The sequence below is a fragment of the Malania oleifera genome, chromosome 8, assembly GCF_029873635.1.
Source record: "Malania oleifera isolate guangnan ecotype guangnan chromosome 8, ASM2987363v1, whole genome shotgun sequence".
In the NCBI taxonomy this organism is placed as follows: domain Eukaryota; kingdom Viridiplantae; phylum Streptophyta; class Magnoliopsida; order Santalales; family Ximeniaceae; genus Malania; species Malania oleifera.
In genome coordinates, this window is record NC_080424.1 from 58,308,441 (window position 1) to 58,332,985 (window position 24,545).

General features: G+C 36.8%; 1 protein-coding gene across 6 annotated transcripts in view; it reads right to left on the reverse strand.

The window, feature by feature from the left end:
* The window catches only part of LOC131161623 (universal stress protein PHOS34), a 54,405-nt gene extending 30,531 nt beyond the window's left edge, over positions 1-23,874 (reverse strand). For 4 of the 6 annotated variants that reach the window (XM_058117503.1, XM_058117505.1, XM_058117507.1 and 1 more), the window contains exons 1-4: positions 23,352-23,769; positions 23,122-23,225; positions 22,895-23,013; positions 9,386-9,477 (exon numbers count right to left, since the gene is read on the reverse strand). In XM_058117503.1, the coding sequence (XP_057973486.1) occupies positions 9,399-9,477; positions 22,895-23,013; positions 23,122-23,225; positions 23,352-23,550 (501 nt within the window). In that variant the 5' untranslated portion in view covers positions 23,551-23,769 and the 3' untranslated portion in view covers positions 9,386-9,398. Of the gene's footprint in view, positions 1-9,385; positions 9,478-22,894; positions 23,014-23,121; positions 23,226-23,351 lie in introns of all 6 variants that reach the window. The other 2 variants (XM_058117508.1, XM_058117506.1) reach the window with 2 other exon arrangements.
* Positions 23,875-24,545: the final 671 nt, after the last annotated feature.

A 24,545-nucleotide genomic window follows, 5' to 3' on the forward strand; every position in this document is an offset into this window, starting at 1 on the left:
GGATGGTTTATTTTTATATGGAGTATTGATTGTATACTGAAATGAATGTTTGTATTGAATGCCAACTGCATGACTGATGCAGTGATAAGAATTGCATGTTGGTAGACATTTTAGGTTGTTGAATATTTGTAATGAATAATTTGATGAAAACAACTAGGTTTCAAGTACATGGTAAATGGGAAAATATCCAATTTACAAACGGTATACTGCCGAAATTTCAGTAAAATTTTTCCAAAATAAAAGTATGTGAAAAGATGATTATGATAAAATTAATGATAAAATATTTTTGAAAGGATGAGTGAAAATCAAATGAATATTAAACTTCATCCCTACATAATCATCGAACATTTAGGAGAGCTAAGCTCCATCCCTAGATAAAATGCATATTAAGGACTCATGTGCATCACTTTCGCTTTTTGAATATTGAGGTTCTTCTGAAAAACCTTAAACATCATATCCAGTTCTCAAAGGACTATAAACAAATATAGATTGTTCTTGGTTATAAACATTATTGTATGCCTTAATATCTATTTCTAATGCATTTGTTGCCTATAGGGACGACTATACTGATCAGGGATAAATATAGTTGATAAATATTCAGCATAGTTTTGTTGAAAATTTCTGAACAATTGCTTATACTGCTTGGCACGTTCATTGAAATTAATCTTTAATGAGTATAAGCAGTTCATTGCATCTAAGCTCGTACTTAAGTGAGAGCATCTAAAATTAAATTTCTATCTTGTTGTGCTCACCATATTTTAGCTTAGATCTAGGATGAACTCACTGTAGCATGTACTCAATTATGATGATTTTATTGAACATTTTTAAATGAAATTATATTGCTTGGTCATAGGTTCTCTGGTTTTACCATATGATCCTTGTCTTCAATTTTCTAATACTTTTAGGATTTATATGGTTGATTATTCGTAATATTTTACATTGTGCCTAAATATTTAACAAGAATAATCATTGCTTGCTTGAGCGTCATATTAATTTCTCATTCAACAAGCACAGACCACGGCATTTATTGTGAATCATAAGGGAATATATATATATATACACACACAAGAAAATGATTTTACATGAGAAATATCTTGTTTCTTGCTTGTGAACTTAAATGCTATATTTTTGTTGGTTAAAATTTTTAAAATGCCCAAGTTTTAAATTAAAAAGGGAAAATTCTTTTTAAGTTAAGTCTTTTAATGCTTAAATGGTTTATAACTTAGCCCTTTTTGACGATGTCAAAAGGGGGAGAAATATATTTGCAAAATTGGGTGAATGGGGAGAAATATATTTGCAAAATTGGGTGAATATTTGGCCTTTAAGCTTTGATAGATGAGCTTCAGTGACAAACTTAAAATGCAATGCATATTGCTTTAACAATGTCTTCTGTTCTTGATATACTTGATCTGCATTGAAAATTTGAAATTATGCATATTCTTAGAGGGAGCCTTTTTAGGCTATACCCACTTTTGCATTTGTATTTGTTATCATAAAAAATGAGGAGATTGTTGACTTTTTGAGTCATATCCCGTTTTGATTATGACAAATACAAAGTATCTTACTTATGCATTGAGTATGTGAGCAGGATTATCACTTTGCATACACGAATGGTAAGGATAAAATTGAAGTCATGAGGAGCTGAAATTCAATATCACTTGGCGTATGGCATGGCAATATGAAATGCAAAATAAATGTAGACAAAATTTGTCAATTGTAATTGCATTATATTTTTTTTGAGTCTGTAATAATTATATGGTCTGTAATAATTGCATCCCATGCATAGTAAGGATTGAATGCTCAAATACATAAGACCATAAACTAACCATTAGGACCCAAAATCCTTACAACAAAATGTTATAACTTACTCACACATGGTTGAATAAGTTCAAGGACAAAAACAGGACAAAAATGTGCACCATGAAAGGGCCCTAGTCGACCGAACCTTTTTAATTCAAATTGCCTTGGCTAACCGAAGCTATTTATTAAAGATTTTTTAAGGGGGGCTCGAGCGACCGTCCTATTTATCACACAACTTCCTCAGGCGCCCGAATCTAAATTCCTGTCTAACTCAACTCCTTCAACATACCGGTCCACTAGGTTTAAACTTGATCGAGTGACCGAGCTTCACATTTCAGGTAACCGAACATTAGGCCAGGCGACCGAACCTACGAAAGTTTGGAAAATCGCTTTGGCTCAGCGGACCAACTTCCCACGGCAAACCGAACCCTCAAGATCTTTCAAATTCACTGTCTTTTTGGGCAACTGGCCCATAGCTCCAGGCGACCAGACCTCTCGAGTTCGCAATTTTTTACCATGTTAAATAAAGGTTAATTTTAATTAAACTTTTTCAAAATGACTGTCGTGTCCCCAACAGTAATAATTTTTAGGGTTTCTATATACACCCCTTCATTTGTCCTGATTTGTGAGGTGATCAACATTTTGATTAACAAATTTTCTCTGAAAATCTTTTTGTGCTAAAGCTCTCATACTCCCACATTTTATAAGTTCATTGTTAAAATTCTTTCTCATACTCTATTGATTGCATATTTTAGAAAGAGTGCATATGTATTATTCATCTTTATTTGTAAAATTATTGCAACTTGAGGCTTGGATAAACACTCAAATCTTGTGGGCATTTATACCTTCTGTTTAAGCTAATTACTCTCACATACTTGCATTGTTTGAGATTGATTTTGAGAGTTAGCTGTAGCTTTTCCCATTATATTTATTGAAAAATATTATTTGGGAAGAACTCCTCCTTGCTTGTGAATCTTGGCATCCTTATTGTCAGATTTAAAAGCTTGCTTTGTGTTCTTGATAAAAATATCTTTTGCAAGCTTAAACCCTAATATCTATTGTGCTTGATATTTGATAAAATATTTTGAGATATTTGCTTAGGGTTTTTAAAGTACCTTTGATTATTCATTTATTGAATATACTATATTGAATCAAAGGTCTCACTTTCACATATATATAGACAAATTCTTGAGAGTTGACATATAACTTAACAAATCTCACTTGAGCATAAATTCTTATCATTTGTGAGTGCATTGTGATTATTGGTTGTATTGTGGTACATATCTTCTTGTGTAAAAAACACTTATATTGTACACAATACTTGATCATCTGTTGTATTCCCGACGTGTGATCGTCGAAGGAGGATTACACTGGCCTGTAACATGCACCGGATTACTTAAACCCGATTAAGAAAGCATCAGATGGTTTAGACTCGGTTAAGAAAACTAGGAGCACCTTTCTAAAGTGTGATTGTAAAGGTTGAGGTCAGTCCTATAATTTGACTTGGGGTATTCCCTTACCTAATAAGGAAATGGTGGTGTAAACGATGTCGCTCCACCCGTAAGTGAGCAAAGGTAGTGAATCCTCTTACTTATGAACTTGGGGCGGGGACGTAGGCAGTATTGGCTGAACTCCGATAACATATCTTGTGTAGGCTTCCAAATTCCTACACTTTTATTTCCTGGCATATATGCTTATATTTAATTAATTATGAATGTGTGCATGGTTTATATATTGTGCATGATTAGGAAATACTGAGCTTGTTATACTTGCTTTGACTATTTGTTCAGTTAAATTATTGTTGGGTAATTGGTATTCGCTCAGATTGTCCCTAGGTTTGTGTAATACTGTTGTCATCTGATTTAACCTAGGGAAAAATTTTTAAATACCCAATTCACCCCTCCTCTTAGGAATACACCAATTCCAACAATGTTTAAAGGTTATTTTGGGTGTTTTATTCTTTAGGGTTTTTTTTTTAAGGTGGGGGGGGGGGGGAAGGATATGATAGGGCTTTTATAATTATTTTTCTTATAAATTGATATTTAGTTAATGTAAGATTATAATTATTTATTTTCTAATGTATAGTTTAGAAAGAAGAAAATTTGATTTATATTTTCGTGTGAGGTATATAAATTACCCCATCAAGTGTTTTTGTATGGGGAGAAGGCAGTTATGAATTTAAATCAAACTTTTCGACATTCTAACTATTAAAGCTTGAGACTTTCATGGTGAAGGTCTTGGGTTTGAACTCGGGAGGAAGGGGGGCAGGGGGGGGGGGGGAAGGGGTATGGGATGAGAGATGCCCTACATCCCAATTATGTTTCCTGGGCTTAGTGAGCCTCCAATGAACTAAAATAAATAAATAAATAAAAATTCCCACTCTTTTTCTCTCCCTCCCGTGTTATTTTCCTTCTCCTCCTCCTCCCTACATTCCTCTCATCTTTCATATTTTCTCTCTCTAATCAACAACGACAACTACAACTAGCATTAAGCCCAACCAGGTGGGGTTGGTTACACAAATCATTTTCCACCAATTCACATGATCAAGTGCATTTCCCTAGCTTAAAAGCTATTGAATCCTTCCTCACTATTTCATTCCAAGTTATTTTAAGTCTACCTCTACCACTTCTATTGCCAGTAACAATCACTAACTCACTTTTACTTATTGGTGCACTACATGACATGTGTTTCAAAGTGCCCAAACCATCTAAGTCACCTCACTCTTATCTTCTACAAGTGTTATGCTTAACTTATTGTGAATATGTTTATTCTTTAATTTAACCTTTAATATTACACTACTCATCCACCTTAGTATTCGCATTTCGATAAATTTTACTTTCTTGAATATGTTGTTTCTTAGTTGCCCAACATTATGGTCTACATAGCATGGCAGGTCCTATAGTCGTCCTATAGAACTTTCCTTTTAATTTTAAGAGTGTGCTATGATTGCATAGAATGCCTGAAACACTCCTCCATTTTACCCAACCTGCTTTAATTGTATTACACTCTTTTCAATCTTTGCTTCAAATTGCATGATATAGATCCAAGGTATCAAAAAATCTACAAGACCTATTTAATTTCTTGATCATCAAGTATAATCTTATCTAAAATATTTCTTCTTGTATGGCAAAAACTACATTTCATATGTTCTGTCTTTTTCTATTTATCCTAAAACCTTTAGACTCTAAAGTTGTTCTCCATAATTCTAACTTATATTCTACTCCACTTTACTTTCATCAATCAAAACAATATCATTTGAAAACAACAAACACCATGGAATCTTGTTTTGGATATTCCTAGTGAGTTCATCGATCACTAAAGCGAAAAGATAAGGGCTCAAAGTAGAACCTCGATGTATACCTACTCTGATTGGAAATTCCCTATACTCTTCTTCTACAATCCCAATGCTAGTCATTACTCTATCATACATATCCTTAAGGACATCAGTATATCTCTGCATACTTCTTTTCTAAAACCCACCAAAAAACTTCCTTAGGTACTATCATAGGCTTTCTATGGGCCAATAAAAACCATATGCAAGTCCATTTTCTTTTTTCCTCAACTTTTCCATTGCCCTTCTTAAAGGATAAATAGCTTTTGTTGTCATCCTCCCAAGTATAAAACCAAACTGATTCTCCAAGACCCTCATTTCTAATCTTATTCTTTGTCAAATTACCCTTTCCCACAGTTTCATACTATGACTCATAAGTTTGATTCCACGATAATTATTATAATTTTAAATATCACCTTTGTTTTTCTATATAGGTATTAATGTGTTTTTCCTCTAATCCTCCGGCATTTTCTTAGTTTTATACTAGTATATTGGTATTGAATAGATTTGTTAACCATATGCTTCCAATATCCTCTTCTAAACAATTCCAAACTTCAATTGGAATGTTATCCAATCTATAGATTTTCCACTTTTCATATTTTTTTAAAGCCATCTTTACTTCAATTACTCTAATTTTGTGAATAAATCTCATATTTTTTTAGTCTTTTCCTCATTTGTCCCTTCTAAGTTCAAGATTTCAATTTCAATTTCATTTTTTCTATAAAAAAAAAAAGATAATAAAGAGAATAGAAGGTACAACATGCCGGGGGGGTGGGGGGGGTAAGAAAAACACCAAATAGAGGAAAAAAGAAAAAAAAATAAAGAAAAAAAAAAAACAATGCTTACAAAATAAAAGTAAACAATATTTATCCCAAAACCCTATTTCCAAACCCTTTCCATTATATTTTGCTAAGCACTTCAAATTCGTTAATTGCCTTTTCCCTTCATCTTTTGACTTTTACCACCATCTATATGCATTTCATTTCCTCCAATTTCACTAACTTTAAATCCATTTTATCCAAAAGATTTTGAGCTTCTAAGTCTTTCTTAGGAATCTCCAACATGGGTGTAGGCAGAATTCCATCTCTATGTTGTAACTTGTTCACCGACCCATCGTTATCAAAAAATAGGAACTCCCCTAAGCCTTCCAAGGGGGTGGATGGACAATACAGTAAATCCCCTATTTCATCATAGGATTCATAAATGTACCCAAATTGTTATCAAATCTCGTCCAATAACAACCCCCCACCACAATCAAACTCACTAATATCATAACTCTTTGAATCTGGAAAATCGCCTCCTTTCTTTACTTTCCTTTACTAACCTTATTACTACATCCAGCCTTTTTCTTAGCATTTGGGTCTTCCACAACACTAAACTCTCCTTTAAAATTTCTCCTTAGTAACTTCGGCACCGACTCACCAAGATTTTCTCTCTTTTCTTAGAAAACACTCTTCATTTCAGCACCCATACAAGCTGCCACCCTCCTACAAGTATTAACCTTGTCGCCTTCAAACCTGTTGGCAATAAGACGACGATCGCCAAATTTCTCCCCAAACCCAGCTTCATCTTTTTCACTTAATACCTCTTCAAAACTTGACACAAGTTTAACCCCCTGATCTTGTTTTGAATCTAATCTGCTGCTAGAATTCTGAACTTGTTGGTCATCCCAACTCAAATCTTGGAAACCTTGATGCTGGATTTGGATTCTGTTAGCAGAATGTTTATACTTTTTCTTTCCTTACTCAGTTTTTTAGAACAAAAATTTTGGACCTGCCCTTTATCTAGAACCAATAAGGAAGTACTTGTGTCGCTGTTACTATAATTAACTTGGCTACTATGGCCCTCTCCTTCCCTCTGTTTGGCTTCCAAATCCACTGGATTCCACGATCCTTGGTGTGAAGAACTATCAACACCAACCCCTCCAAAATCCTCACAAAACACATTTGCTATCTCATGAAAATCACTTGAGAAGCTTTGCCACCCATCACCTTTAGCACCTCAAGAAATAAACATAGAAATTTCTTTCCTTTCCACCCCAGCTCTAATTCCAAATAATTTCCCACCTTCGTCCACCTAATCGACATCCAATACTTTGTGAATCACATTCAAATAGTTCAAAGTTCCCTTTGCATCTGACAGAAAGAAAATAAACCATCAGCAAAACAGACCACCGCTTCTTTAGAAACCTAATCCACCTATTTCAAGAGACATTATTCTCAACCATGAGCAAAGAAGAGTTCTCCCCAATCTTGTATAATTGCAAATCAAAAGTTTTTCCTTTGATCTGAACCAATCGTTTCAGCATAACCTATCGCCACTCTCGCCTTCAATAACTAGGTCGAAGGTTTTTCTCACAACCAGCACCATTCCCTTCATTTGGCCATAGTCAAAGGCTGGGTAGTGAGAGATGTACCCGTTTATGGCAGGGAACGAGCCAAACAAATGCGTATCCAATCATGACCTTATAATAAGAAAAAGAGATCTTTCTCGATCAATCCTTTTGCCCCACATTCTTCAAGAATTAGAAAGAGCTTTTTCAAGTTTGAATTTGTTAATTTGAAATATGGATTCTTATACTTCGGAATGGGTCACCACTAGAGTTTGGAAAAGTCCTTCTCAACTCAAGACAATGTCTAACTTTGGATAGGACTACAACATCCTTTGTCTGATTTTGAATCCCCTCCAAGATACTTAGCCTCAATCTCATTATCTACCCCCAAGTCAGCCTCCATCTCACCCCTCTTCCTTTACCATGTTCAACCAATAGCCCTTCATTCTCAATCTTGTAAAAGGAAATAAAATTGTACTCCTCCCCTTCAAGGCCTGAAGATGACTCATTGCCATCTTCTGACACCAGGATCTGCTTTCCTTCATTCATCAACTCTTGTCCACCAGTTGCCAGCCTTGATTTCACCCTCTAGTAGACCAACAACTTTTGCAAAGTTTGATCCAAAAGATTTTGAGTCTCCCTACTACATTGGCCCTTTTCTCCTTTAGAGTCTAGTGAATTTCCAAAAGCCTTCCCATGCTTCATTTACGTGTACCCTTAAATTGGGCCCTAGAAGAAGAGACCTTGTATAAATTGTAGCACCTCACCCCCCCAAACAAAAAAGCACATCCAGTTAAGCCTCATTATAAGCCCCGTCTACCTACACATTTCCACCCTCCTTGAAAACCTCCTCTATGCCAAACCATACTAGTCATAGCTTTGGGCCCCCCCAACTTTGGGCCTTAAACTACTTCAAACAAAGGCTTAGCATCTTCCAGGCCTAATTCGTTTTCCTCCGAGTAATTATCTGGTGGAAGACCATGAGTTGGAACCAAACAGAGAGTACTAGAATGATATATTTTCAAGTAGCATATCTTGTTCCCACTGCCTCAGCACTAAGAGGTGGTTGAATCCAAGATGTTGCCCTGTAGAACTTTATCCCTGTCCATGAAGTCAAAACACATTCAGTTGTAGATCCAAGATGATTAGGCCATGCTTCAAGTTCCACACCATCCTTATGATAGACTTCACCACTTGTTTGTTGAGAACTTCATCAGAAATGACCTGTCCCAAAACCCATGATTGTTCCACTGCCGATTCTCTCGCTAGGCACCAGCATCATTGTGTGGTTTTCACATTCCATTTTAGTCTCTGGAAGGAAAATCTCCCAAGCGCTAGAAAAGAAGTGAGGAGCAAAAGATTGGTCAAAACTACTACTAACAATGGATCAGAGATTATACAAAGAGAAGAAGGTTGTTACTTGTTAGGTGAGAAGATTAGATGAAGCAAAGCAGAAGAATTAAGGGAGAAAATATAAATCCCTAGAAAAAGGACAACGAATGCCTAGTAAGAGTAGGAGGGAAGGAAGGAACACTCAATAGAAAGCAGAGCCTTGCTTTAACCCTGTCTCCATATTATGTAATCTGACATGGAGAAAATGAAGAAGGAAAAAAAAAATCAATCATTACTTCATGCATCTACCGCCAGATATTGAAAAGTAAAATTAGGACTCAGATGAGCTCAAAACAACACTACAATGCACCTCAATGCACATCATGAGAGAGAGAAACAAATATTATGATCTAAAATACAATAAAAAAGCATTGAAAATTGAAACACATGATTTATTCACAGGAAAAGACATCACGACAACAGCCACAGTTTTACAAAACATGGAAGAAATCTTAAGGAAATTGTAGGAAGGGCAAAGAAGGGCAGTTCTTGCCATTAAAACAGCAGAAATAGGGTAGTGGGGAGCATACCTACAATAGCTTCTCAGGAAGTACCCTTAACTATGATGACTGGGCATTGTACATGATTGGTGCAATAGTTGCTTACACTTCCCAAAAACATCCTGTTAGCACTCAATGAATTAATTAAGTTAAAAATACAGAAAGAGAATATGGATCATGACATCTGTAATCTTAACCAAGAAAGCATTGATGAAAGATCAGTGGAAACATATCATTTATAGACCACACAGCAAGGACTTGAACAATTAGGCACTATTTACAACTTCAACATTCCTCTATAAGGATTCAGATTGCAATTATTGAAGGATTTAGGGGAGACAAATTTGAATTATATCAAAGGTACAGCTGCATAAGCACTCAAAAGAATATTCCAACATTTTGTTTCTCATAAAAATGAAGAATGTTTATCTTGCCATCAGGGGCAGATCAAGGATTTTGTTTCAGCGGGGACACGCTTAAAAATGTAATTTTGCATTTTTTTTTTTATTACAAAAGAAGATATCATTAATAAATAAAGAATTTACAAGAGGGAGAATGAGATATCATCTCCCGAGACAAACTGAGACACTCCAAGACTAAACCAAAAAAAAAGCCACAAGAAAAAGGAGATTATCAAGTCAACGAGTTCCTCCAATCTCTTCAAAACTCCTCGAAGCTTGCTTCTTTAAAAAATACATAACTGACACACAACAGAGAGGTCAAGTATTGATTTTTCCCCAAACCAGCATCTGGTTTAACCTTTTCCCAGAAAATATCTGAGGATTATGTTCCATCCATAAACCCCATAATACTGCAAAAACGCCACACTTCCATAAAGTTGCCCTATCCTTCCTGTTAACAAGGCCTGCAAAGGATATTTCTAAAAAGTCTTCCACCGAGGGAGGACAAACCCAGCTTTCTCCCATAATGCCAAAAAGCATATTCCATATGCTCCGAGCAAATACACATTGCAAAAGAAGGTGAGAAGCTGTCTCAGACTTCTTATAACAGAGCACACATACATGGGGAGAGAGAACCTTCATAGGTCGCCTAATTCGCAACAAGTCATTATTATTTATCTTATTAAGCACAACCAACCAAGTGAAAACCTTTATTTTCGGGGGAACCTTTGCCTTCTAAATAGTCAAGTATAGTGGAAAAGAAGAGTTGGAATGAATCAAAAATTTAAAAAAAAAAATGGCAAGAGAACACTCCTGACTGGCCCAAAGACCAAGAAAGAACATCCCTCCCCAAAGAAAAGTTACTCCCACTCAATAAAGATAACAAAGATGACAATTCCACCATCTCCCTACCGTTAAGAGGTCTCCTAAAATGAAGATTCCAGGAAACCAAAGGACTGCTCAAGCCATCAATGAAAAAAGAAATGGCTTTATTTTTCTCCGAACTTAGATGAAAGAAACGAGGGAAAAAAATGGAAAATGGTGTGTTTCCCAGCAAAGGATCTTTCCAAAAACGAATATGAGAACCCCTCCCTACCTCAAGTTTAGTGTGAGGGGTGAAAAAAAAAAGAAAAGATCTGAGAAATGGGCCTCCACGGACTCCCAAAGAGCATCTTAAGTTAGCATTGGTATCCCACCCATTCTCATCCATCCCAAACTTACTTCTTATTACTTTATGCCAAAGGGACAATTCTTCTAGAGGGAAGCTCCATAGCCATTTAGCTAAAGGAGCAGTGTTTTTATAGACACCAACTTACCAACGCCCAAACCCCCCTCCGTTTAAGATCTACAAACCAAATCCCAACTCACTAGATGGTCCCGAGGACTCCCCCCGCCGGACCACAAAAACCCTCTCATAATCCTCTCAAGCTTGCTCGCAATCCCCACCAGAATCTTAAAAATAGACAGGAAATATAATAGGATGCTAGCAAGACGAGCCTAAATCAAAGTAATCCTACCCTCAAAAGAGACTCCCTTCCAACCATCTAATCTCTTCCTCACCCTTTCCACTACTGGCTTCCAGAAATCTACAGCTCTAGGGTTACCCCCCCAAAGGGACACCTAAGTAAGTCAAAGGCCAATCCAAGATACAACACCCAACTTTGTTAGCCTGCTCCCTAACACGCTTGACTAGCACATTCATAGCCACTAAACCACTCTTCCCCATATTAATTTTAATCCCGGACACCCTCTCGAAAATATGAAGAATACCCAAGATTCTCTTACAGGAAGACAGTGATCGTCAAGAAGATGGTGTCATTAGTAAACTGGAGATGAGAAACCACAACATCCTCTCTCCCCACTTCTAGGCCTCTAACCAAACCCCTCTCCACTGCCCTAAAAGAAAATTTGTGATAATAAACACTTCATATAAGGAGAAGTACACAATTGACATTACCCAAATAAACCTTTTAAAGCATTTTCAAATCTGGATCATTTATTCTTTACTGCTCAATTCTCACAATCATTGACCTCTTGCCAATCGACCATATTCAGTAGTGTAGCTGATACTTTGAATGCTATTTTATTTCTTTCCCTCCACACTATCAACACCCAATTTTGTGTGGGCTTAATTTGATTAAAATGGGGAATTTCTCAATCAATTGGGCAGATAATGAATAGAATATGAGTTGAACACAATTAATTGAGAGCCCTCCATTTCCTCATAGACTCTACTGAGCATATTTTGTTGTTAGGCTAAGCATGAGCTTCAATTGCGCATTTTTAGGAGTTAACCCACCTTTTATTGGAATAGGAGGATATCCTTAGTTGGAGTAGGCCATCCTTGTTTGGAATAAGATGGTGCTTGTGTCCAAACACCCCTTATGGACAAAGGAGGAAATTTCTTTTATCATTATCGCATCATTATCCCTAAAAATTCTTTGAATTTCAAAAAAGGATTCTAGGGAAAAATACTAGCCCCAAGAGGTCTATAAATAGACAACTTGGGGTTCCCTAAAGGATCTTAGAGGGGCTTAGACAGCGAGCTCTTCAAAAACCTAAAGGAGATATCTTGGAGGGGGCAAAGAAGAGTCACACGTCGAGAGCAAGATAGAGAGAGGGTTCTCAAGGTTTTGGAGGATTTCCCAAGATACATGAAGCACATGAAGCCTTGGAGAGAAGAGAATTGCAAGGTATAAACTAACTCAATGTGCTCTATGAAATATAAATTTGTTTTCATGAATGTTCTTGCATCTTATTCATTATTGTGCTTCACTATTTCAATCTTTGATGTTTATTCTTATGTTTTGAACGTTGAAAATTCCTATGGTATGTACCTTGATTACATAATCTTAGATTTACATGAATCATTTAATGCATGCAAGTTCTCTTCTTTGATACTAATGCATGCTAAACACCCTATATCTTCATCCTAGCCAAGCTTGAGCACAGCCCCCAATCATCCATACCATCCATCATCATCATCATCTCCACCTTCACAATAATTAGTATTGGCCATTTTATTGTCTTTCACCTTTGGATATCATTATCATCATCATCGTCATCCTTCCCTTCCATTATCATCATCGCCATCATCATCTCCCTCACCCAACATCATCATCAACATCAACGACGTCCTTCTTTTCCATCGTCATCCATTACAATCCATCATCAACATCTCCCTCAGCCCATCGTCCTTAGCATCATCATCATAAAGAGAGACAAACTAGCATAGTGATAAAGTGAAGGGGAGAGAAAATAGAATGGCATAGGCAATATGTAATGTTCCAACTCTCTCTTTGCTTCATGTAATTTTCTCATTTTCGCACCCATCAAAGTAGCCTTTCATTAGATTTTTCAAAGTCAAAACCTGAAGCATCAAATGTTGTACCCAAACCAACTTCTTTTTCTCTATACTCATGGATACTAGTCTCTAACCCTTATGCAAAACCAAAATCAACAACTAATTTGATGTTTTTGTTAATATCATCATTTTCTTCCCAAACTATTTTCAAACAAAGCTAAAGATGTCTTGATTAAATATTGATTTTTTATCCACTCTATTTTTGTCTCGTAAAACTAGAGAGAGGATTTGGACTTCGTTAACAACTGTTTGAATGCCCCCCTTCACTCTTTTCTAGCTTCTATGAATTTTGGCCAAGGGAGTGGATCTATTCATTGATAGGATCATACAAGGGAGGGGCCTGGTTGCCCATACTCTCAGAATAGGCCTTCTTAGATGCAAGACCCAACAGAGAAATCCCTAGTTGAGTAGAACCCTATTTTGAACCCAAAGAAAGGCCCAAATTTAAACCTTGGGCCTGTTCTATTAAATGGCCCAAATTTGTTAAGAAAGAAACCCTCCTTTCTCACATACCAAGCCCAAATCGAAGATGAGAATAAGTCATCTAGGCCCAGCTTTTGTACCCTAATCTTCCCTAATTGCAACACTAGCTGCCTCTGTGACACTCACAATGGACACCAAAACCCTATGCACTTTCACCTTATGGATGTTCTCCTCTGGATGAGTTGTGATGTTATCTGGAACTGTCACTCAAGATTCCTTCAATTGCAAATCTCCCCCACATCGTAGACATAAATTTTCTAGATCCATACGACTAATGTTATCTTCGCCAAATTTCCCTTTCATCACCACCTTATTCCACCACCTAGGAGCAAAAGAGCTTGTTGCACCTGCTTCTTCAACATCAAGACGAAACTCCTTCCCAAACTCACAAAACTCATTTTCAAATCTTCGCCATCCATTACCATTTACATCTCCAAGAATAAACAACAAGAAGTTCTTCCCTTTCTCCCTCAATGCTAGCTCCAAAAGCTTCCCCACCCTCGTCCACCTAATCACCATCCAACACAAACGACTTCCATTATGAACATTTTTGGATCCCCTTTCCAGCCAAACAAAGGTTGATAAACCATCAGCAACCTAAGAAGCTGCCTCCTTCAAGAGTTTAACCCACCTATTTCAAGAGATGTTGTTCTCAAACACGCATAAAGGGTCTTCCTCTCCTTCTCCAAACTCATATTAAAGGATTTACATTCAATCTGCACTAAACGCCTTAACATCTACTATTTGCACAGCCATGATCGATTTCGTGTGAGGATGAAAGAGTCATTTTTTAAGAAAGAGACCCATTGTGTCTAGGGGTGAGCAAAATTCGGTGAAAACCGAATTAACCGGCCGAAATTGGTCGGTTCGGTTCGGGTAAAAATCCCGGTTCGGTCGGTTCGGTTATAATTCCATTAAAATTTCGGTTAATCGGTTTCGGTTCGGTTAAGGGTAAAAAAATTTCGGTTAACCGAATTAACCGAATTACTAATTAATTAGATTTTAAATATAATTTATGAATATAAATTTTGCTTTTGCAAGTGCATGAAGGAGTTTAATTAACATATTTCGATTCTTTGTTTTACAGTAAAATATTATTTTCATTAATAAAATGAATAAATAAGGTATTTAATTAAGTTAGATTTGGTTTTAAAAAAAATTTATAATTGTATTATATTTCTAACAATTAATTTTAAATGATTTCGGTTAAAATCGGTTAACCGAATTACCCGAATGGGCAATTCGGTTGGGGTCGGTTCGGTTTCCATCGTCAATTCGGTCGGTTCGGTTAATGGTTTTATTTAACCGAATTTTTCGGTTAATTCGGTTAATTACCCGAATTTAACCGAACCGACCGTTTGCTCACCCCTAATTGTGTCACCTCTTTTCAACATTCAAAACCTTTAGTATTTTCAACCCATACCACTATTACCCACCAACAAAAACCCTACCTAAGCCTAAAACAAGACACTCCCCAAGAAAAAACTTCTTTTCAATCCTTACTCATTGTTATTGATGGAATACTGAAAATTAGCCAATCTTTGTTGCCCCTTCCTAGTCTTAATTTTGCCACTATTCGAGTGGACTTCCTTTCCTTCTAAATTAGCTAAGCACATACCTTTTTTATCCAACATATTTTGAAGATGACACACGAAATTGTACCTGCCTCATTCTGCTCAATTTTGTCTTCTACCTCTTCTAATTCAACACTCCTAAAATCAAGAGCTCCCTCTAAAGTTCTATAACCTCCATTGGAGATGAAGATTACAAGGAATGAGCTCCCATAAAATTAGAAAATATGATCCATAACCAAGTTGTTCTTGGACATCATCAATTAGTAGCCCTTTGTCACAATCCAAATCACAACCAGATTTCCCTCCGCATCTGACACATCACCCCACCTCTTCCAAAGGAATTTCCCCACTAATCTTCTTTTTTAATCTGCTTTCAACCCATTTGAATCCTCAAATGTAAAAATTACCAACTGAGTCATCCCTTTTTTCCTTACCTTCTGCCTCCAGCAAGTGTAAACCTTTGATGTTGTTGTTTTTCTGGCAAGGTAAGGATTTTTTACTCCATCCATCCTTGCCTTCTTGTTACAAGCCCAAACTCTTCGCAAGAAGTGAGAAACCAGTCTTCTTCTAGGAATATGGAAACCCATCTAGCCCTTTAGTATTCAGTGATTCTAAGAATGTTGACTTGTTCAACATTGATCATGAGGTCAAACAACTTCCTTCATACGACTACTCTTCGTCGTGTGTCACCTTCCATGGGAGAGGGAGAGGGAGAGGAGAAATGTAAACACCTAAAACATTTCATGATTCCCAAATTAGGGCAAAATCATGAGAGACAGTGAGAGGAATTAAGGATTCGAGGGAACTTAATTTTAAAAAAGTTTAAATAGTATAGTACTTCTAAACAAACAGTTTGAACTATTTTTTTAAAACATAAATGGCTAGTAGGGGCAAAGATAATATAAGAACTATATTTCTCTGTCAAAACAAATTAGGGAAGATTGCAGCCATACCCTATATATTCTTGTAGTTGCATACACACAGCATATGTAATTGTTTATGCCATATTTAGGCACATACGTTATTTTTTAACTCCATGGAACTTTATTAAACTATTAACGGTCAATCAAGATTACATTAACCACGTGCAAAAACAGATGAATCAAATTCTTTTTATTATTTTTCTTTATAGAAAAAGAAATATAGATCAAGAGAGAAATACAAGCTAGGAAAGGACAAGAGACCCTCAAATAAAAAACAAAAGGAAAAAAAACTAAAAAAACTAAGAAATCGCCAACTCTAATTAAGAACACCCTTTTTTAAACCCTTCCCTTCATAGTTAATAAAGCTCTAAAGTCTTGCCAGCTCACATGGACTTTTATTCGCTTTCCTCTCAACCCCATCCAGCCAAACTTCATTCCCACCATGATCCTCCAGCCACAAACCATGGTAATCAAAATCCTGATTCAAATCATACAACCATATACTGTCCAGATTTTCCTAATCAAGCCAAATCGTAAGAAGAATCAGAATCAAGTAGCATCCCATTAGGATAATATCAAGATCATTAGAATCATAGGATCGTGACCTTACTTGAGATCCTACCTATTGGAAATATAATAGAAGGAAAAAAAATATTTACTAATAAGTTAAAATTAAATAAACACAATTTATCCTTAAAGCCGATTTTGCGCCTACAAAGAACATTTCTCAGTGCATATAGTCACTGCACGCACGACCTTTAGGATTACTTAGCTGGCTTGATTTTGTGTGGACTCACAAACACCAGAGCTATAGAAGATGTAGAGAAGATAAAGTTATTATAAGAAGAAAAAATTGTGTCTTGAAATTAAGCTGGATCATAGTTTATATAGATAAAATTAAGTATAACTTCAAGCATCATAAATATGAAACTGTTAAAGTAGTATTTAATATTCTAAAAAGGTTAAAACTAATTAATATATTAAAATTTAACATATATTTAATTAAAAAAAAACCGACGACTATTAAACAGATACTTTTTAAAATTTGAAACATCTAACATTAATAAGGTAATACCAACACTACCAACCCTACATGTGCAATAAAATATGGATTTTTCCTTTTTAGGATTTTAATGAAAGAGGCCCAATCTATATTTTTATTCGCTCAAATATTTTACTTTTGCAATAGACACAAAATTTGGTCCATTTAACCAAGATACATCAAAATTTAGGCAAATGACAAGCATCTCTTGGGATTTATTCACCCCATGTAAAGAGAACAGCTAAGCATCTCTTGAAAGCCAATTTCCTTCAAAATTGAAAGTTCTCTAAGAGCTTCGAGAGTTCCTGATTGGAAAACAAGTTGTCTATCTGCAAGGTGGGACTGATCCTTCTTCCAATAGCAATAGAGACAAGTTAAGAGCTTTGAGATCAACAGAGAGCTTCAACAACCATGGAGTTGTACAGTCAAGCTGAGAGCTTAAAGTTGCAAGCTTGAAGCAGACATGCACAATCTTTGTAATTTTTTTTACATTCTTCCTCTTCTTTTTTCCTATTATCAAAAAGCCGAAGACCTAAGTTTTTTTCCCCAAAGAACCCTACTATTTATAGCAATCAAAAGAATTTCAGATCTCTCCCATAGTTGAAACCCCACAAAAATCCTTTGATCCTTATCAAAAAATTGATCAACTCCATGGGCTATTACACCAATTGGGCCTTATCAGCACAATTCATACACAGGGCCTATTCTTGGCCCAATTTGAAGGAAAAGAGCCCTCTTTATGATCTACAAAATTTTTCACGCCCAACGCATTTTTACCATAAGAATGCACTTGTTGGAGTGATTCGCCCAACTTGGATAACAAAAAGCCCCTCTATTTTTCAAGAATCTGGCCTAGGTCCAAAACAATCATCAAAATGTCCAACCTAAACTTCATCTCTTTCTCCTTCCAGAGAGAAATATTAGCCACCTCTACAAATTTTGCTATCTCTTCCGTAACACTAGCTATCTTCACTAACAGAATCTTCATCTTTGAGCAGGAATTGAAGAAACCCCCAACTTCCTTTGATTGTAATGCATCACCACACCAGGTACATAGTTGATCCTTCCCTGTCATCGCACCCTCCCTCCATGAATACTCATCTCAATTGCTTCCTTCACCCTAGTTGATCTTCTATCCTAACACCACCTAGATCCACAATTGAATGTCTGCCTTCGTCTTTGTCCCCACATTTAGGATAGATCTCCCTCGCAACCTCACAAAACTTAGTCACAAAGCTTAGCCACCCATCACCTTTCAAAACCCCCAAGACAAACACTGGATTTCCCTTTCCACCCCAACCCTAACGCAAAGAACTTCCCCACCTTCATTGCACGAATCAAGCCAATACCAAACATTACCCTTTCAAACAACTCATCTCTTTTATCGTAAATGAATGAAATCGCTGCAAAAAACCAAGAGATGCGGAGAGTTGGGGGGGGGGGGGATTCATGATAGAGAACCATCGACAAAGCTTCTCCATTTTTTCTTTATTATATACATTCCCCCCCTTCTAATCATCACCAACCTTCTTAGTTGAATATGCATCTACACCATCCACTCAAAGACAAAATATTACACCAATCCATCTTGAGATGCTCCAAAGATGCTTAAATCGTTACTTTTATAGACTCGGCTTTGATCATGTGACATGATTAACAAAAAACAATGTTTTAAAAGGCATTCGTAAGGCTTGCCTTGAGGCATTTTGAGAATAAAACACCCTAAAGCCTCGAATGCATACACCTCACAAGAGAAGGCATAGGCCTCAGTTAAAAAATCACACCTTTAATGCATCAATTGGGAAAGCATACGCCTGTTGAGAGCACCTGATTTAAAATATTTAAAAAAAAAAAAAAAAAACAAGCAACTGCTTGTTTCCTCAAAACGTCCCTCTCTCGACGAAGCTTCTTTCCTCCAAGCTTCCGTATCTCTCCGACGATTCCTCCAGCGCCTCCTCTCTCTTCGACGACTCGGCGACTGCTTCCAACGATTTTACCAAGCTTCTCGTCTCTCCCCGATGAGTCAACGATCCCTTCCAACCTCTGATCCGCCTCCAATGACTCCTTCCAACGTATCGTCTCTCTTCAACGACCCCTTCAGAGCTCTCGTCTCTTTCAAATCTTGCGTCTGGCCTCGAAGACTCCTCCAGCTTCTCGTCTCTCTCCGACAAGTCGATGATCCCTTCCAACCTCTAATTTGCCTCCGATGACCCCTTCCAACGTCTCATCGCTCTCCCACGACCCATTCAAACCTCTCATCTCTTTGCAGCGACCCTCTACAGCCTCTCATCTCTCTCTGAGACCACCTACAACCTCTCTACTTCGAGATTTCTTCTCACTTCTCAGTCTAAGGTCTTTGCTCTAACTAATTCGAGTATTCAACTCTCACTCTCTCCAGTGTTCTTCGTAGCAGACCCCACGAGACTCTCTACCACTGTCTCTAAAACTGACGGTAGCTGCAACTAGCTTTTGGTTTGTTTCAGTTTTCAATTTTCAGATTTAATTTCCCGCTGCAGCTGCTGATTGTTCCTGCTCAATAAACAAAAACATGTCTAAAGGTGAGTCAAAGGGACAGAAAAAAGATTTTGTTTGGAAATACATAAAGAAATTGATGGAGAAAAATATTTTAAATGCAAATTTTGTGATCAACCTTGCAGTGGGGCTGTCACAAGATTTAAATATCATTTGGTAGGTACAAGGAAGGGAATGAAACCTTGCCCAAAAGCTCCTTGAAACGTGAGAGATGCGTGCAAGATTGCTCTTGAAAAATTTCAAGAAGAAAAGTGTAAAATAAATTATCTTCTTGAAGAGATTGGGATGGATCCAGAAGGAGGAACTCAGAGTGCTACGTTTCGATCAATTGGAGATATTGAACAGCAGCACAGTGGGACTAGCCTTAATCCTAGGGCTAGAGGTCTAATGGATAAGTTTTCATCTTCACTAACCAAACAATCCACTCTAAACTCAAAATGGAAGAAGAAAGAAAGAAATAAAGTGTGGAGAAAAGTTGGCCATTGAGTGTTCAACAATGATCTACCATTTAATTTGATGGATGACGTATAGTGGCATGTTATGGTGGATGGTATTGCTAATTACAGGCCAGGTTTCAAGCCTCCATCTATGCAAGAGATGAGGACATGGATCCTTAAAGATGAAGTGAAAAACACTAATGGCATGTTGAAAGAGCACAAAAAATCTTGTTAGGAATATGGATGTTCTATCATGGTTGATGGATGGACTGATGGGTGTTCAAGGGTCTTGGTTAATTTCCTTGTGAATAGTCTTGCTAGCACATGATTTTTAAAATTCATTGATGCTTCTGATTCTATAAAAAATGGGGACTTGATGTTAAGTATATGGATGAGGTGGTTGAGGAAGTTGGTGAGGAGAATGTTGTGCAGGTGATAACTGATAATGCGAAGAACATGATAAATGGTGGAAAGAAGCTTATGGAAAAAAGGGAGAAGCTCTATTGGACTCCATGTGCTGCACATTGTTTGGATCTCATGTTGGAGGGTATTGCAAAATTGAAGATCCATGCAACCACAATCCTAGAGGCTAAGCAAGTTGTGAAATTTATTCATAATCATTCCTATGTACTTGCAATGATGAGGAAACATTTCACCAACAACAAAGAACTCATCCGCTTTGCAGTGACGCGCTTTGCTGCTGCATTTTTGACACTTCAAAGCATTTAAAAACAAAAGTGAGGCCTTCAATCTATGTTCTCTTCGGAGATGTGGTGCACTTCTACATATGCAAAAATGCATGAAGGTATAAAGACTCGCTTAATAGTTTTATTTGACCAACATTTGAAGCCTCATGTGGCTTATGTTATCAAAGTGTTGTCCCTCTTGTTTGTGTTCTAAGGGAAGTTGATTCTGAGGAAAGACCAGCCATGGGGTTTCTCTATGAGTTGATGGATTTAGCGAAGGAAAAAATTGCTACAATTTTTTCTAGAAATGCCAAGAAGTATGGAGCCATTTGGAGAAAAATAGATCATAGATGGACTCCACAACTTCATCACCAACATGCTGCAGGATATTATCTAAATCCCCAATTGCGTTATAAGGAGGACTTCTCAGATTGTGAAGAAGTGAAGAAAGGACTATTTGAATGCATGAATAGAATGTTGAGATATGAGGAGAAGCTAGTTGCAAACATCTAATTGGATTTGTTTGATAATGCACGAAGGGATTTTGGGACTCAAGTGGCTATTGACTCTAGAATGTTGAGAAGCCCAGGTAAAAATAATATCTCAATAAAAATTAGTTAATTAGTAGTACTCCATCCTTGTTTCTTCTTATAACTTGGAAATTAAACATGTTTTTTCCTTTGTAGCTGATTAGTGGAAGCGTTTTGGGACAAAGACCCCAAAATTGACGAAGTTTGTTATTCATGTTCTTAGCTTGACATGTAGTACTAGTAAATGTGAGAGGAATTGGAGCACATTTGAGCAGGTTCTTAGTTCTTACAAATGCCATGTTATTATCATTTCACTCAAATATGAAAATATCTTCTAATATCTAAAAATTTAAATGGCTTAAACTCAATTGTAGATTCATATGAAAAAAGGAATAGATTAGAGTACAAAAGATTGAATGCTCTAGTTTACGTGAAGTACAACGCCAAACTGAGGGAGAGAGCTCTAAGAAGAAGACAAAATTATGATCCAATATTGGTGGCGGAAGTAGCTTCAAATGATGAATGGATTATTGAGAAGGAAGAACCTATCCTCCCAAAAGATACTTCTTGGTTTGATGATAAAAACCTCCTAGAAGTTGATGCTATTAGAGCTTTGCCCGTGGTAACTTTTGAAGGAGATGATGCTCAAGCAACACAAGCTTCTGGTAGCTCGCATTCTATACTTCCTAGCAAAATGAAGATTAGTGATTATTGTGAGAACTTGAGTACATACATATCAATAGTCATTTTTTAATCTACTAGTTTATAATTCTCCATTTCTCCTAACTCCTAACCTATAGCTTTATTGAATATCTAGGCACTCAAGACAAAGGCAAGAGGCTAACATTGGTCACAATTGAGGACGACGATGATATTGAAGTGGGAGAGGGGGAATTTATAAGTGGAAGAACTCCTACTATAGTTCCCTCTAAACTTTATTGATTTAGATTTAGATTCTTAGAAATTAGAACCTTGGATGATGAGACATTGTGATGCTTTAATTTGGCTTTTTCTCTTCTTTTTGTAATGTTATGGCTCATGCTTATTTTTTAACATGTATTGTTTGTGGTTTGTTAACTAAAATTGGCTTATATGATATTTAAAAATTATGTTTTTATTTTCTTCTCCATTATTCTAAATTTTTTCTTTTTTTTTTTACTATATATAAATTGATTTTATTTATTAATTAGTTTAAAAAATACAGTCCCAAAATGCTTACGCCTCAACGCCTTAAGGCTTACGCCTCGCCTCGCAGAGGGTAAAACACATCGCCTCGCCTTTCACCTTTTAAAACATTGACTAAAAACAATGAAGAAGACCCAAACAATAAGCTAAGATTGATCCATTAACTTTGAATTTTACAGAACCTTCCAATGAATTTTTCATTGACACAAAAAATGAAGAAGACCCAAACAATAAGCTACGTTAACTTCAGATTCTGCAAACCTTCAAAACTCAACAGGATTACTAGTTACCAAACAAAACGAACAAATTTTTCCACGGGGTAGTAGAACAAAACACATAATTCAATCAACAGTAAAACCATGTATGTAGCACGTTGAATCACCTTTTGATTGGGCCAAAAGCACGTGATCCCATCACAAGCAGATCGGCATGCAAATTCTCAGTGACTTCACAAATTTTATCCTTCGGATCCCCAACTACTACTCGAGTTTGCACATTCGCCTGATATACACATTAGAACCAATATTTCTAATGTAAGATCAAAGTGGCTCTTTAATTGGTTTAAATCATAGTCAAAGGACGAGAAGCTATTGGAAGCGAATCACAAACATTCTTGTGGGAGACAATCTGCAAAGCGTGAGCAATGATGGCCTCACTGATGCGCTTCTGGTGCGCCTGTATCGCCGCAGTGAACGCAGGCACCTCCAAGTCACCTGCATCAATTTTCATTATTCGACTTGTAAAGTTCAGTAATCGACATAAACTCTCTTTTAATGCTACGGAACTCAATAAATGCGGTATCGGAGAGAGAAGATATAGTTATCGGGTTGAGACAAAACTGGGACCGCCGAAGGGGATGGCGCCAGGATTGAGGCCGGTGGCGATGGACGTCGGTGGTTGAACGTGGAGGACGACGAACGAAGCGGGGGCATCGGGATCGTCTCGGAGCTTGAGATTGTCGAGCGCCCATTGCAGGGCATTCATGCTCTCCTCGCTGCCATCGACGGCAACCACGATGCATCTAAGGTTTCCAGACATTCCTCGTACCACAAGAAGGAGAAACAAAGAGAACCCACTCCAGTCGCAAAGATTATCTCTGTTCTCTCTTTGATCATGAGATTAACTTGTGTTTTTGCCAAGAATCGTACTATCTCCCTTCTCGTATATTTGTCTGCTCGTACGTTGCAAATGAGTAGTTCTTAATATGACGGATTTTGAGAGAGAAAATTTTGAGAAAGACCTAGCAAAACTCCTTTATTTTTGTTAGTCATCAGTCTCAATAATTCTGTTTTAATTTCCTACATGCCCTTGAGTAATGAACAGCCATCTACACATAAAGCAGAATGAAATGGGTTAGGAATGAATAAGATGAAATTTTGAATAAAAAACAATTAGTTATGGATATGCACTATCTACAGAATTTTTTCCTTTTTTGATTTTTTATAATAAAATATTAAATAATGGTTCGGTAAAAACTTTTTTTTTTTACTTTGATGCGTCCCAAAACTCGCTGAATGGTCTAGCGAGTTTTAAATGACGAGGGTTGCCGCCGATTGACACGTAACAACCAAAACTCGCTAAATGGTCTAACGAATTTTAAACTAAATTTTAAAAAATCTCTACTTAATATAGCGAGTTTTGCCTCCGCACCAATTTCCATGCCCACAGAATCTCCTCGAGTTTTTTCTCAATTTTTTCTTTTTTTTTTTCAAAAAAATAAATATATTAAATAATACCTTTTTTGGGAAAATAATTCCTGAAATGACTATGACGTAATCTCGCTACTTGGTCCAGTGAAATTTGTTTTCGCTACTTGGTCCAACGAGATTTAAACAAATCTCACTGAACCAAGTAACAAGATTTAAATGAGCCGAGCACTCGAGTGTTGATGTGTGTTAAGGCAAATCTCACTGGACGAAACAGCAAGATTTGCCTAGGAAATGGAATAGTCGTCGATTGATGTTTGACACGTGGCAAAATCTCGTTGCTTCGTCCAGCGAGATTTGCCTTGACTGCCTTCAACTCCTCCTTTC